This window comes from Salvia hispanica, chromosome 6 (assembly GCF_029641045.1).
Source record: "Salvia hispanica isolate PSC_SH4W2 chromosome 6, Shi_PSC_v1, whole genome shotgun sequence".
NCBI lineage: Eukaryota > Viridiplantae > Streptophyta > Magnoliopsida > Lamiales > Lamiaceae > Salvia > Salvia hispanica.
In genome coordinates this window covers 48160610-48175671 of record NC_142697.1, presented here as the reverse complement: position 1 = coordinate 48175671, position 15062 = coordinate 48160610, and the positions used below count along the sequence as shown (strand labels likewise).

At 35.6% G+C, this 15062-nt stretch overlaps 2 protein-coding genes across 2 annotated transcripts; both read left to right on the top strand.

The window, feature by feature from the left end:
- The first annotated feature begins 1851 nt into the window (after window positions 1-1851).
- LOC148924126 (uncharacterized) lies at window positions 1852-2629 on the top strand. The gene is made up of 3 exons (XM_089061736.1): window positions 1852-1872; window positions 1951-2026; window positions 2280-2629. The coding sequence occupies exons 1-3, from the start codon at window positions 1852-1854 to the stop codon at window positions 2627-2629; spliced, it is 447 nt and encodes a 148-aa protein (XP_088917862.1).
- A 3919-nt stretch (window positions 2630-6548) lies between these two features.
- Window positions 6549-14896, top strand: LOC125205620 (putative leucine-rich repeat receptor-like serine/threonine-protein kinase At3g14840). The gene is made up of 24 exons (XM_089061734.1): window positions 6549-6712; window positions 6847-7030; window positions 7692-7763; window positions 8974-9045; window positions 9153-9224; window positions 9307-9378; window positions 9460-9531; window positions 9799-9870; window positions 9967-10038; window positions 10133-10204; window positions 10284-10355; window positions 10874-10939; window positions 11181-11243; window positions 11372-11434; window positions 11521-11553; window positions 11644-11681; window positions 11981-12330; window positions 12402-12600; window positions 12856-12993; window positions 13142-13260; window positions 13334-13544; window positions 13670-13907; window positions 13999-14149; window positions 14311-14896. Exons 1-24 carry the CDS (start codon window positions 6625-6627, stop codon window positions 14674-14676), a joined length of 2955 nt encoding a protein of 984 aa, XP_088917860.1. The 5' UTR covers window positions 6549-6624; the 3' UTR covers window positions 14677-14896.
- Window positions 14897-15062: the final 166 nt, after the last annotated feature.

Below are 15062 nucleotides of genomic sequence, written 5' to 3'. Positions count from 1 at the left end.
AGATTAATCCTATGAAGTAGTAAAAGTAGTGTAATATTCAGTGGGAGTATGGGACAATAGTACATGCATGCATGATGCATCAATAAGTAAAGAAACCAAGGAATTTAATTAGCTTGCTGATAGAAAAGGTATTTAAATTTTGAAAAATAACACAGTACAAATTGAAGAAAATTAAAATAATGAGGTGTAGCTAAGCCTCCACTATCTTCTTCAAATAATACTAACAATTATAAAAATATCAAATATGGTCATTAGTTTTTGTGTAAATAAAATAAATTAAATATGTACCAAAAATTCTCATCATGTTGAGTTTGAGTTTTGATTTTATTGAATCTTTATTCATTGTAATAAAATAAATTAAATATGTTACAAATCTTTCTTTTAAGGATTCAATAAAATCTAAACTCGATGCAATAAGATGAGAAATACAACTCCAAGTGTGTAAATGTATTAAATTAAACTATTGTGAATTTTCTCCACAAAAAATCACAATAATTTATGGTTCATTATTTGCCAAATCTTTCTTTTGAGGATTCATTGTCCGTAAATAAATTAAATTTTACCAAAATTTTCTTTTATTGATTCAATATTTGCCAAATCTTTCTTTTGAGGAATCAATATTTGCGAAATCTTTCATTTTATGGTTGTTATTCAAATCTGTAGGGTATTATATTATTTTCAAAATTTTAGTTCAGAATTGTTTTTCTTCAAAATCAAGATCTTAAACGAAAGTTAGGTAGTATTGTTCATTTTCATTTAGTTACGTAACTAATCCAAATTATAATCCTTCTCATGGGCACCATCAACATCAAGATTTGAGAAAGATTAAATTATATCTCATGATTAAATATGTATTATGTGTGATTTATAAGATTGAATCTTACAATTAAATCATAGATGAATGGTCTAATGATAATTAATACTAGTCATCCCATTCAACTACAATAATTCCACAACTTAATCCAAGATGGTTAATCATATGGTAATGAGTCATGCCAACTAGTATTGAATATCATGTAAATCATGCTATATATAATACAGTATAAAAAATTATTGTATGAGAAAATATATAATTAATTAAGCCAAATATTAAATTCAAACCCATTAATTAAATTAATTAAGCCTTTAAGCCAAATAGTAAATAAAACTAAGTAAATTAAATTAAGTTAAGTAAATTAGGTCATGATCTGATCAAATTAATTAAGCTCGGCCCATTAAAAATTCATTTCACCTACTTATAAAAGAGTCTCTCCTATTCATTTCGAGTTATATCCTCTCCTATTCATTTTGTCCTAAAACCTCTGCACTTCTAAGTTTTAACGGTAAGTCTTCCTTTCATATTTCTTCCCTAAAAACATGGAGAATTTGGATTTAAATGTATAGAGAAATGTTATGTGAATACTAGTTTTTAATCTTAAATTTTCTTAATTTCAACTTTTGTGATTTATAGATGATTAACTGAAATCGTCGATAGAATTTAATTGCTTCATTATAAATTCTGCTAGAAAAATTACAATAAATGACACAATTTGTTTTAATTGTTATGAATTTCAAATTACAAATTAGAAGACACGAATTATTCATTGTTAAGTTTGAGAAAGATACTTTTCTCCATTTTGGAAAGAGGATCCAACTCTATATATGTCCTAAATATTAATTTATGCATGTTCCAAATCTCTCTCTATATATTTTATTCTTTTAGAAGTCTCATTTAATTTACCTTCCTTAATAGTATATGATACTTCAATTTTTCGCTCAATTTATCTCCCTTCGATTTAAATCAGTTCATTATATGTAGCTAAATCAAGTCACTACAGTCAATTGCAGCATTTCACCAAGAATTTTCCCCTCATGGATGACTACGCAACTTTGGTAAATCTAATCTCAATTTCTTCTATTATTTCCTATTTATTGCATATTTTACTAATTTTCTTTCTCTTGAAATTGCAGCGCTGTGTTCTAAAAGTGCACCCTCGATGCGACCCATGCACGAGACACACCATGGACATACTAGGCTCAATCACTGGTAATGAACTTTTTATGTACTCCCTCTGTCCCAATAAATATGAAACGTTTGCTTTTCGGCACAGGATTTTATATAGTGTTCTTTTGTGAGTTAAAGAAGAGATAAAGTTATTTCTATTTTAAGAAACGTTTCATTTTTAATGGGATAAAACAAAAAGGAAAACGTTTCATTTCTAATGGGACAGAGAGAGTATATGATTAATATAGTATCTAACAATTTTGAAGAAATCCATCTCACGATAATTATTTGCAAGGAACCTACGATATCACAATGGATGCTGAGAAGAGTCAGGCAACGATCGTGGGGCAAGTCGACCCGAATTATTGCCTCGAGGCCATAACGAGATGCAATGGACATGCGGAAGTCGTGTTGGCAAATCTCCGTCATCCAAGAGCCCGAGTCCAATCTTACGACTATGGTGGCTACCGAGATTCCTATCACCCACTCGACTATCCAACTCGGGCGCTTCCCGATTATTCCTACACTCCAAACAACATCAACTACGACTATAATTACGAGCGTAGACGGCGTACTGACCCTTATGGTGTTGATACCATGCCTTACTACAATGAGGAATCTATGAATTTCTGCAACATAATGTGATAAACTATTTTCTTCTCCAATTTAGATTGCTATATTTTGTGATAGTTCAGTTTTCTCATCACTGAAACTATTTTTTTGTCTATCATTATGTGGGCTATACATTTTTTTCATAGCCCAACATTTCCTAATTATGTTCTATTTTGGGTTTTATTATTTGGACCTTTTGTATCCGAATCTTTTGGCTGGTATTAGGGCACTCCCAATGGAGTTCCCTTATTTCTCCCTTATTTCTCCCTAACTCCTGCCACATCAGCGCCACATCAGCATCACATTTTATCCCCAGTTTTTAGCCAACTGCTACATTGGTTTCTCCATTATTTCTCCCTTATTTCTCCCTAACTCAACATTTCATTTTTACATCATTATTTTTTATATTATTTAATTTTCCCTACATATGTATTTAATAAATAGACTAATAATGAACAATTCATCGTTGTATTAATCATTGGAAAATATAATACAACGATTAAAAAAAAAAACTACAAATAAAAAACGCAAATAAACAAAGATTTAAAAAAAAAAAAAAAACTAAGACGGAGGGGCCGGAGGGGCGTCGGGATCGAGGCCCATCCTAATCTGCAGGCTTTGGATGCATTTCCAGAGGGCCGCCTTTTCTTCAGGGGTCCCGCCGCCGGTGAAGTACAGCGTGTACATCTGCGTCAGATTGGCGACGTTGCCCGAATAAGTGGCTTTTTGTAAGTCGATGTGGGGTTCCGAATCGACTTCCGACGTTGTGCCCTTCCCCTTCCGCCTCTCCTTCGCCTTCTTCGCTCCCTCCGGGCGCTCGTGCGGACCATCCCCACTCAAGTCGATGCGGGTCGCGCTCCCCTCGCTCTCCGAAACGCTAAGTCGCGAGCGCACCGATTTCCCGTGCAGCGCGGCGTGCATCCCCGTCCGGAATTTGGGGAGGTCCTTCAGCTTATCGTAGATGTTCCAATACTTGAACCCCTTCGACAAGTACTGGCCACAATACCTCTGCATGGCCTCATCTCGGACCATATGCTCGTTCTGGCCACTGGGCATGTTCGCCAACAAGTTAGAATAAATACCGTTGAAGTGGCCGCAGTCCCTCAGGAGGCGCTCCCAATGCCGACGGATCGCCTCGCTGCCATGGTCCTTCATTGAGGCAGTCTTGTGGCTCCTGTACTTCGCGGCAACCCGCTCCCAGAATAAGATCTCGGTCTGGTAGTTGCTGCGCTCCGCGTCCTGTGATGTGTCCGCCCAGCAGGTGGCTATCAGCTCGGACTCTTGCATAGTGTAAGAAGACCTTACCCGCTTCGGCCTCTCATCGGAACCCGTATCAGTCGCAACCGACGACGCCGGCGCCTTCCCCCTCCCGCTCCTAGAAGGCGGCTCGGTGGGCGTTTCTTCCACCTCGAAGTCCTCCGCGCTCAGTGACGCGGCCTGAGATTCTTGATCGCCTGGGGTTGATCCGGGGGTGTCGAACTGGGGCCGATACACATCGTCGGCTGAAGAGGGCATTATGCCGGCATAGTTGAAGTACGGAGAAAGTCTCCGCGCCGGAGGAGTCTGCAAAGGAGACGGACCCCCGTATGGAAGTTGGCCGGGAGGAGAACCCATCGCCAACAACGACTGCATCCACTGCTCGTTTGCTTCATCCGTGTTGGGAATTTGTGAACTCGACTCTTTCCCCTTACCCTTACCCTTACCCGAGCGGGAATTTTTCTTCCAAAAGCTCATAATTTTTGGAAGAAGATTGAAGATTGGGAGAAGAGATGTAAAATGGAGAGAATGAAGATTGTGGTGTGGGTGATGAATGGAGGAAGTGGAGGAAATATTTATAGGGGTGGGGTGAAAAATAGCCGTTGGGCCGAAAAAAAAAAAAAAAATTTATAATTATCGCCGGATATCGCCGAGCGTCGCCCACAGTGGCCGGCGATCGCTCGGCGATAATCCGGCGATAAAACGCCAACGGCGAAAAAACGGTAAAATTATCGCCGAATTATCGCCGGTTTCACCACAGTGGCCGGCGATAATTCGGCGATTTTCGGCGATTTTTCGCCGGATTAACGCCGCCACCATTGGGAGTGCTCTTATAAGCATTTAATTAAGAGTTGTTATTAAATTGTTAGTTTAAATTTGTTTTGATGGTGAGGTTTTATCATGTGATTTCATTTATTTTTAAATATAACCTCTACTTATTATTCATTGTTCATTTACTATGCCATGTCATAATTTTCTGAATTAACTCAGTTAAAAGAATTTCTGTTGTTTTGTACTGCATTTAGAAAAATATTTCAGTATGTTTGTACTTAATAGACATATCACATACAAACTATTGGGAGAAGCCATTGGTGCACATAATTTTAATAGCTTATTTATGTATTGTTTCTAACTTGTTTTTTAATTATAGTATTTTTTTAATTAAATTCAAATCATGCAAAATTTTACTCCCTCCATTCCAGATAATTCGTCCCAGTTTTCCATTTTAGTCTATCCCACATAATTTGTCCCACTTCACTTTTAGTAGTGGACTTCATATTCCACTAACTCATTCCTACTCACATTTTATTATAAAACTAATATATAAAGGTAGGACCCACATTCCACTAACCTTTTTCAACCCACTTTTCATTACAATTCTTAAAACCCGTGCCCGGTCAAAGTGACCCGAATTATCCGGGACGGAGGGAGTATCGTTTTTAGTTTGTTAAAAAAAACTACTATTTTATTTTATATTTATATATTAATTTTAACGTATATAACAAGAAAAGAAATATAAATAGATGTACAAATAATGAAAATAAATTTAAATAACTAATTTCTTAAATTTAAGTGGTTTTGGATGCTTATATATACTTTTTGTTATGACTTGTATTAATATCAATAGTAAAGATAATTGTGTGAGTCATGATAGAAATGTCACATTAATCATAATTCCTAGATAAAAGTAATTGGGTCCACTGTCTTGAAGTTATTAATATTCAATGGGACAATAGTACATGCATGCATTAATCAATTATAGGTAACGTAAATGGATTTAAATTGCTGACAGAAAAAAGTATTTATAAAGTGCAAAATGACTCAGTCCACAAAACAGAAAAATATTATAGTGACGTAGCTAAGCCTATACCATTAGTCCATTACTTTTTCAAAAATAATTGATTTAAAGCTTTGCATACATAATTACATGATGCGCTTAATATAATTTGTTGAATTTAAATAATTACTATATTAGATGAGTCGGGTGCGTTAAAATGACAACACCTCTTAAATTAATACCATACTACCATTTCTAGTCAATCATTTGTACACGCAGATGAATAATCAGTTGCCATGTTGCAATCATAAAAAATACTCAAGGGTAAATTTTCTCGGCCAGCAATATCTAATACACTAGACAGCAATTTACGGTAATTTTTTCTCGACCAGCAGTGTCCAATACGCTAGACAGCAATATAGATTGTTGTGTAGCCTTTATACTATTGCTGTGTAGTGTTTATAATATTGCTGAATACGTGGTCTCACGATGTCATTTTAAGAGGTATTGTCATTTTAACACAAACCTTAGATGATATATTTAGTTTGTTCCTAATAAATAGTTAAATAGAAGAACGGATTGAATTTTGATTTATATATATATTATAAAATTATAGGCTAATTAAAACAACTTTTTAAACATTAGAATTAAAATAAATAATTCTAATCGTATTTAGAGTATTAGTCAGAGGAACTATTTGAGAATACATTCAAATATCTAAGCTTATCTGATAATGATTAACATAGCTTTCGTTGCTGTCGCTTTTAAGTATTCAAATTGCATTTAACTCTCTTAAATGTTTTCAAAAATGGCTTGCTCTGAAATGTACACTAAGCCATGTCAAAGTCTTGGTCCCATTTTATTATTATTTTAAAATTTACACACATTCATTTCAAAATATATATAAACAATCATCTCTTGAAATGCATATACATATACATCGTTCATATCGTTTCTTGATCAAATTATCAAATTTACAAAATCTTACAAAGTGATGTTGTTGGCATCAAGGCTTATAGCCTTGATTTGGTTTCTGGGGTTTGCTAATTATGTGGCATCAGCTTGTCTGCCTCCTCAAGAATGTAAGTACTACTATGATTAATAAGTGCTCTAGTTAATTACTCTTTCTGCTTTTTTTAATCATGATCAATATTTTTTGTTTCAATTTCTTGTGTAAATTAATACTCTACTCCATTTTTTAATAAATTGGGGTTAGTGGAAGCATTGTCGGTGGTAGCAAGTAAGTTGGGGAAGAGGGATTGGAATTTGGATGGGGAAGTTGACCCATGCACCAATGATCTCCCATGGTGGGATGCTAGTGTTAAAGATGAAGAAAAAGGAGTATATTGCAACATTACCTCCAATGGGAATGGTACTACTACTTGTCATGTTACTCGGATGTGAGTCACTTACTCTACTACTCTAATCCACTTGCTTAACTAGTCATTCTTGCAATTCAAAGGGGTCCGTCGATATGTATGCTCGGTCGACGAATGTTCTGTCGCTAGTATTTTGCTTTAGCGGGGCCGAAATCGGTTGCGGGGCGGGGACGGATCTATTTGAGCATCACAAGAGGCAATTGCCCTAGCTAAAAAAAATTATTTATATTATTTTGATCATTAATTTTTAAAATTTTTTAAAATTTTCTATATATTGCCCAGTCTCTAATTCTTAAAATATCTATATATGTATTTTTGTCCCGCCTATATAGAATTTCTGGCTCCGTTCCTACATGTATGTTGTATGTGTTGTTAATTGTACAGATGGCAAATAATAGCAAATTGTAAGATACCGGTGTTGACTATTCGATCACTAGGGAGTAACATTTTTTCGTTGTTGTTTTGATTTAACATAGAAATTGGTGTCAACTCTAATTTGTATGTGTTGTTAAATGACTTTCCATCAATGATAAATATTTCAATATTGTTGTTTTGCTTTAGCAATATCAGAATCAGTAGCAACGTTAATCCGTATGTGTTGTTATTAATTTATGGTCGATCTATATGTATTGTTAATTATAGTCTTATGAGAATTTTGAGTATGTTTAATGTACAATTGCAGTATTCTGAAGAATAATAATCTTAATGGGTCACTCCCCGTAGAGCTCGTTGGCCTCCCTTTCCTAGATGAAATGTAAGTACCTTATTACTCCCTCGGTCCGGTTTTAGGAGTCCCGGTTGAGTCGGACACATGTTTTAAGAAAAAAGTGTTTGAGTGTGTAATAAATAAATATTGTAGTGGATGTTGGGATCCACTTTTAATTGAGTGTCCAATAAATAAATGTTATAGTGGATGTTGGAACCCACTTTTAACACTTTTTTTATTAGTTGTAGTGGATATTGGAACCCACTTTTAACACTTTATAGGCATTTTTTATTAATTTATCTCAACCGGAACTCCTAAAGCGGGACGCCCAAAATTGATCAACCGGGACTCCTAAAGCGGGACGGAGGGAGTATTATAGTTATTGTTAGTATTACTTTGAAACCGTTATTTACATTACTCCCTCCGTCCCAACTAAGTTGAGTCGCATTCCTTTTGAAATGTCTCAACTTAGTTGAGTTATTTCTCATTTTGATTAAAAACAAAACATCTAATCACTCTTATTTTATCCCATTACCACTTTATTCTCTCTTTATCGTCCATACTTTATTTCTCTATCCTATTTTTCAATACAATTTCTTAATCTTCGTGCCAAAAAAAATTAGTAAAGTGTGATTTTTTGTCGGATTTTAACTTAGAGATGGTCTTTCGTGTGCGCGAGCGCTCTTCCACACCGACAAATCATATACTCCCTCCGTTGCATAGTAGTAGAGTCATTTTGTCATTTTGGTACGTTCCATAGTAGTAGAGTCATTTCCTTTTTTGGTAAAAGTCAACACATTTCTTCACACCTATTTTACTCTCTCTTACTTTATTCTATTTACATCTCTCTACCTTTTTTCATTTCCTACTTTATTCTTCATTTACTTAACTCACATAACACAACTTTTTCTTAATCTCCGTGCCGAAAAGAAATGCCTCCACTACTATGAAACGGAGAGTAAAAATTAAAGTCTAATTTTTTGTGTTTTACTTTATAAAAATATACTATTAATATGATTTGTGTTGTTATTTTAGTACTTTAAAAAATAGTAATTATTAGTATCACTAATTTATAAAATCATATTGTAATTTAATTATATTTCTAACTTCAAATAAATAGATAAAAGAATAAATCGACATTTTCATTTTAGAAAATTATAACAAAAGAATAAATAATTTAAAAAACACAAAAAGATATCCGTTTATTCAATATAGTCTTGGCGCGAGAATAAGCAAAGGTTTAACTGATTCGATGCAGAGACCTTACTCGGAACTTCATCAATGGCAGCCTCCCTCCAAATTGGAGCTCCATGGAATCCCTTCGAATAATGTAAGTGATTGCTAATCTCCCTCTCTAATTTCGTTTCCGAATTCAATCCCTAATTCCCCCCAAAGCAATCAAAATTAATTAGGGATCGATGCTTTTCCCCACTGCAGTTCTCTTCTGGGGAACCGTCTCTCCGGTCCAATTCCAAAAGAATACAGCAACATCACCTCGCTTGAAGAGCTGTACCAACATCTCTTCCTCTTTTACCATCAATTGCAGCTTCAATTTGTTTGCATTTACGGGTGTTTGTTTGTTGCTATGAAGGGTTTTGGAGGCTAATCAGTTTACAGGAAATGTGCCTGGGGAGATTGGGGATCTTCCTCGAATTAGAAGATTGTGAATAATTTAACCCTCTCTTCTATCCTTATTTTGGTGGTTAATAAATTATGAAGATTTTATTGCATTTTCCTCATGTAGGTTGTTTAATTCCAATAATTTCACTGGAGAGTTACCTCCTAGCCTTGCAAAACTTACCACTTTGACAGATTTGTAAGTTTCCTAACTCTACCTTAATTTCTTTTTGGGGTTTATCCATATAAATTATAATTGTAAGTGTTTGTACTTATTTATCTCAGTTGGTTGTATGCTTGATAGTAGAATCATGAAAATTTGAATTTTTTCCTAACTCTGAACCATACATTATGTACTAAAAATAATTGGGATGAAAGGTTACTGAGGGGACAAATTCAGGTTATCATTGTTTTTTTCGTTTGAATTCTTGATTTTGCTTCACGTGTAACCATCACTTGCATGCAGTCGAATTAGTGACAACAACTTCACAGGAAGCGTGCCAAATTATATCCAGAACTGGATAAATATCGAGAGAATGTAAGGCATTTGGTCATTTAATACACTCGCTCACTTTTTTCGGAATTCTGTACTTTTTTTTTCATCGACGACTTTAAACTTGAATCAATATCACAGGGAGATTCAGGCTAGTGGTCTGAGTGGACCGATCCCTTCCAACCTTACTTCTCTTACCAAGTTAACTGACCTGTGAGTTTGGTTTTAAAGGTTCGTCAATATGAAAGAAGATTTTCCTTTTTCTTTGTGACTCAATATCTGTATTTGCGATGATTCCACACTGCAGAAGAATCAGTGACCTCAATGGGAATCAATCAGATTTCCCCATTCTTAATACCTTTACTGATTGGCAACAAGTGTGAGTGCAATATTTGTCCATTGCTTTATTAGATTATAAGTCATTTCTTTTGTGCGACTCATTGGTTCTTATTGTGCAGGATATTAAGGAGTTGCAATATTGTAGGGGAACTACCGGGATATATTGAACAACTGAAGATTGACGATTCACTGTTAGTACAATGGTTTTTTTGGTGGCACTATTTTTTTTATGTATTATTGAAAGCTAAAATACATTTGCTTTCGATGAAAGTTGAAGGAAATTTTAGTAATCTGTTTAGAATCCCAACATTTATACATATTTTGGTTTGTTTCTTGGATGGTCCGTGACATAATCAAGACACCAGATGAGTGAAATAAATCTGACTTAAAATTAATTTTTTCCTTAGGTCTCGTAACCTTTTCCTACTGTGTTGTCTCAGGTGTTCTGAATCGTGGTCATTTTGTTTTTAAATTGAAAATAAATACTTTTGTTGCTTGTCATATCCTGATAGTTAACTCGCAACAAAAAACCTTAAGCTTCAGTTGTCTTGTTTTGACTACTATTATTAAGCAAGGTTTGGAATGATTTGTGGTTGGAAAACATTGCTACGTACCAAAATGTTAATGTAAAGTAAAATACTATAACAACTTTATTCCTTACCATGACCTGTTGTTGTAGTTTCTTTAAAAATCACCATTTCTTGTGCAGAGATCTAAGTTTCAACAAATTAACAGGACAGATTCCTCAAAATCTTCGTGGTCAAAATGGAGACATGTAAGAGTTTGTCTGAAAACTTTCAGCATTTCTTTTTAGTTCTCTGAATCAAAGAGTAATAATGCTTTTTTATTTTGCTGTCCTGATATTTCATATGGTGCAGTTGTTGTCAATAGGGTCCGTAGTTGGTAATTATATGGCTCAACTCTCCTCGCATGATGATTTATGTCTACTTTGAGTGTTGGTAGTTCTGAATTTCAAATTTGGTTGAATTGCTAACCCTGAGATGTTTGTTTTCTAGCTACCTGACTGGGAACTTCCTTAACGGGACAGTGCCACAATTGATCGAAGATAAGGGAAAAATGTGAGGTTCCCTTTCCATCCCGAACTTAATATTTTATATTTCCCACTTATCATGGAAGTGGAATGATAATTGTTGCTCAAAATTCTTGTAGCAACATAGCTGATTGAAAGCTTACCATTTGACTGCAGCGACCTATCCTACAACAACTTCACATCTCTAAGTCCAGTACCAAATTGCGCGGGAAACAACCCGTGAGATTACTATTTAATGCTCATCGTTATGTGTACGCTGTGTCCAGATTTTCTATACTGACTTAGATATCGCCACTCATTTTCAGAAACTTGTTTGCCAACTCAAATGGAAACGCCAGGTGAGTTGCGGATTTCTCTTTGGTGCATTTTCACTTAAACATCGCATTATTCAATGTAGCATGAATCTTAATATCGCGTTCTTTTGGCAGTGGTACTCCCTATTGCGTAAATCCTCGGTGCAGGCCAAGTAAGTGACAACTCACTCGTATATAATGGACGATGTTTATTCAATTAGTCATCCTTGGAAACTGAATACACCTCCTTGGCAAACTAAAAGTTAGTTCATGATTAAGAATGGATTGCAGAGGTAAAAGTTCAAGATTTTGCTTATTTAGAAAAAAAAGAAGTTGTTTTTTGTGTTTTTATATGGGGGGGTGATGATAGGATCAAGCCGTTAAGGTAGTTTGTGTAAAACAACTCTAAATGTGTAAATTATTGAGGAATATTCCTACTCTAAAATTTCATAACATGTTTTTTTTTTCTCAGATGATTTCCACTCTTTCCATATAAATTGTGGAAGCAACCAAAACTATGGTGATTATCAAGCAGATATCAATTCTGGAAACTTCTACCAAGGTGAAAAATGGGGATTCAGCAGCACGGGAAAGTTCTGGAATCCTGAAACATATGGAAACAGTTTTTTTGCATCAAGCGACGTAATCATTTCAGGGCCGGAATCTAATCTTTACTCCACAGCACGCCTTTCCCCCCTCTCATTGACTTATTATGGATTTTGTTTAAGAAATGGAAATTACAATGTGAATCTCCACTTTGCGGAGATCATGTTCACTAATGACACAATTTACGGAAGGCGTGTTTTTGATATTTATATTCAGGTTCTCATCTAAACATCCCCCATTTATTTGCCAAACTCATTCTTGATGATTTTGAAAATATTGTAACTCAGGGAAAACTGGTTAAGAAGGATTTCAACATTGAGAAGGAAGCTGGTGCGGTAAATAAACCAAAAATAATGCCCTATCCAGCATTTGTTGGTGATCACAACTTGGAGATCCGCTTTTATTGGGCTGGAAAAGGAACGACTTCTCTTCCTGATAGATCCGTATATGGTCCTCTTATTTCAGCCATATCTGTCGTACATGCTAGTAAGTTTGATCTGGTTCTAGCGATAGAACACATCAAAAAAACTAAAAAAGAAAACAAGTTCTTTTCTGCATGTTCTCATTTCGTTGGTTGCATTTGAATTTACCAGTTTCATTTTGTACCGGAAGTTTTCAAATATCTTCCGGCTATCCACCAAAATCTTAGTGCCGCTTTTAACAATTACATATTTGATGATAACTAATAAAGAGATTATGTTTGCATGTAATCTTACCCTACCCATATATTAATTTGTCCAGCTTATAAGCCTGGGAATGGGAGCATCTCGACAGGAGCCAAAGTTGGTATTGCGATGGCAGCTATTTGCGCACTCGTGTTACTTGTGGCTATTCTGAGGTTGAAGGGCTGTTTGGGGGGAAAACACTCGATGTATCATGGTAATGGATTTTTTGGACATATTGGATCTCATTTAATTTGTTTTTGCAAATTTAGTCCAACATTTTACAAATGTGATGTGAATTATTTCTTATACGGAACTTAGTAGTCGTGTGAACTGCTCTTTGATTTACACGAAGCTTCTTACAGATTTGAAGGGACTTGACCTAAACACGGGGAAATTTACTCTAAGGCAAATCAGAGCGGCCACAAACAATTTTGATCCTGCAAATAAGATTGGCGAAGGTGGATTTGGTCCCGTTTACAAGGTAATGACAGCTCAGTATCCATTACTTTCTAAATTCATTTCGCTATCAAGTCTGATGTTTTGTATATTTGAAGGGTGTTCTGTTAGATAAAACCATCATCGCTGTGAAACAGCTATCTTCCAAATCAAAGCAAGGTAACCGCGAATTCATAAATGAAATAGGCATGATTTCCGCCTTACAACATCCTCATCTCGTTAAGCTGTACGGATGCTGCATCGAAGGCAACCAGTTGTTGCTTGTCTATGAGTATTTGGAAAACAATAGCCTTGCTCGTGCATTATTTGGTACGTTTATACGATAACTTTAACATTATTACTTCTATCTTTATGTCATCCATGAACTAGTTTTCCCATGCCATGTTTTGTAACTTTTGTAAATTTCAATTAATCACGTTCATCACTCTTTATAGGCCCAGAAGAACACCAATTGCATCTGGATTGGCCAATGAGGCAAAAGATCTGCATCGGGATAGCAAGAGGATTGGCTTACCTCCACGAGGAATCGAGGCTGAAAATCGTCCATCGCGATATCAAGGCTACTAACGTGCTTCTTGACAAAAACCTAGTCCCTAAAATATCTGATTTTGGGCTCGCGAAGCTGGATGAAGAAGACAACACCCACATAAGCACGCGCATTGCTGGAACTTTGTAAGCATAAATCAATCTGCACTCATTGTCCCTGCCTGAATTATTCATTGCCAAAACCAAAACTTATTCGTTATATATATGTGATTGCTAGTGGATACATGGCACCCGAATACGCAATGCGAGGATATTTGACTGATAAAGCCGACGTGTACAGCTTCGGAATTGTTGTTTTGGAAATTGTCAGTGGGAGGAGCAACAGTAGCATCAGGCCTAAGGAGGATAGCTTTTATCTTCTTGACTGGGTAACATTTTATAAAGGAATACTACATATTTAATCATTTATGTTGTTTAACTTAATTATGCATCACATAAACAAAAAATGAAAAAAAATGGGCATGTGTTTCTTCAACTCAACATTCTGGACCAAGACTAATTTAACAGACCTCTTCCAATTTTCACTCAGGCTAATTCCTTGAAGGCGAGAGGAAACCTGTTGGAGCTAGTCGACCGGAGATTAGAGTCGAGCTTCAACAAGGAAGAGATCACTAGAGCTATCAACGTGGCGCTCATATGCACGAATGTTGTAGCTGCGGAAAGGCCGAGTATGTCAGCTGTAGTCAGCATACTCGAGGGGAAAGATGGCGCTCCAAAGTTCGTTTCTGAGTCGAGCTTCTCAGCTGGCAAGACGAAACCCGATGAAGTGGAAATGGGCGCATTTGATAGTGAGGTTGTTTCCGCGGATGCGCCGTGGAGTGGTTCTTCAACTTCTGCTGCTGATCTCTATCCAGTTGCCCTTGATACAAACTATTGGGAGAAGAGAGGTTTTTAGAGGTAACTTTTGCTGAAAAATGAAACTATCTTGTTGAATTTTTTACAGAATTATTGAGTTTGCGTTGTGACATTTTGAGTATTCTCATATTTGTCCATACAAGTTTTGTATTGATTAAATTATACAGATTAAACTGTATAGAATAAGTTGCCGACTTATTTGTCAGCACCAACTTACATTATTCATGGTATGTATAACATGATACCGATTTCTTTATTTAGTTACATTACTTCTTTACTGTCCTAATCAAATCCAAATCTAAACAAATCAATTCCTAACTTATTTGAATGAAAGAACAAAATAAAGATAACTAATGGATTAATTAATAAAACAATTAAGATATACTCTCCCCGTCCGCCATCAGGAGTCCCATTCGTGGGTGGCAC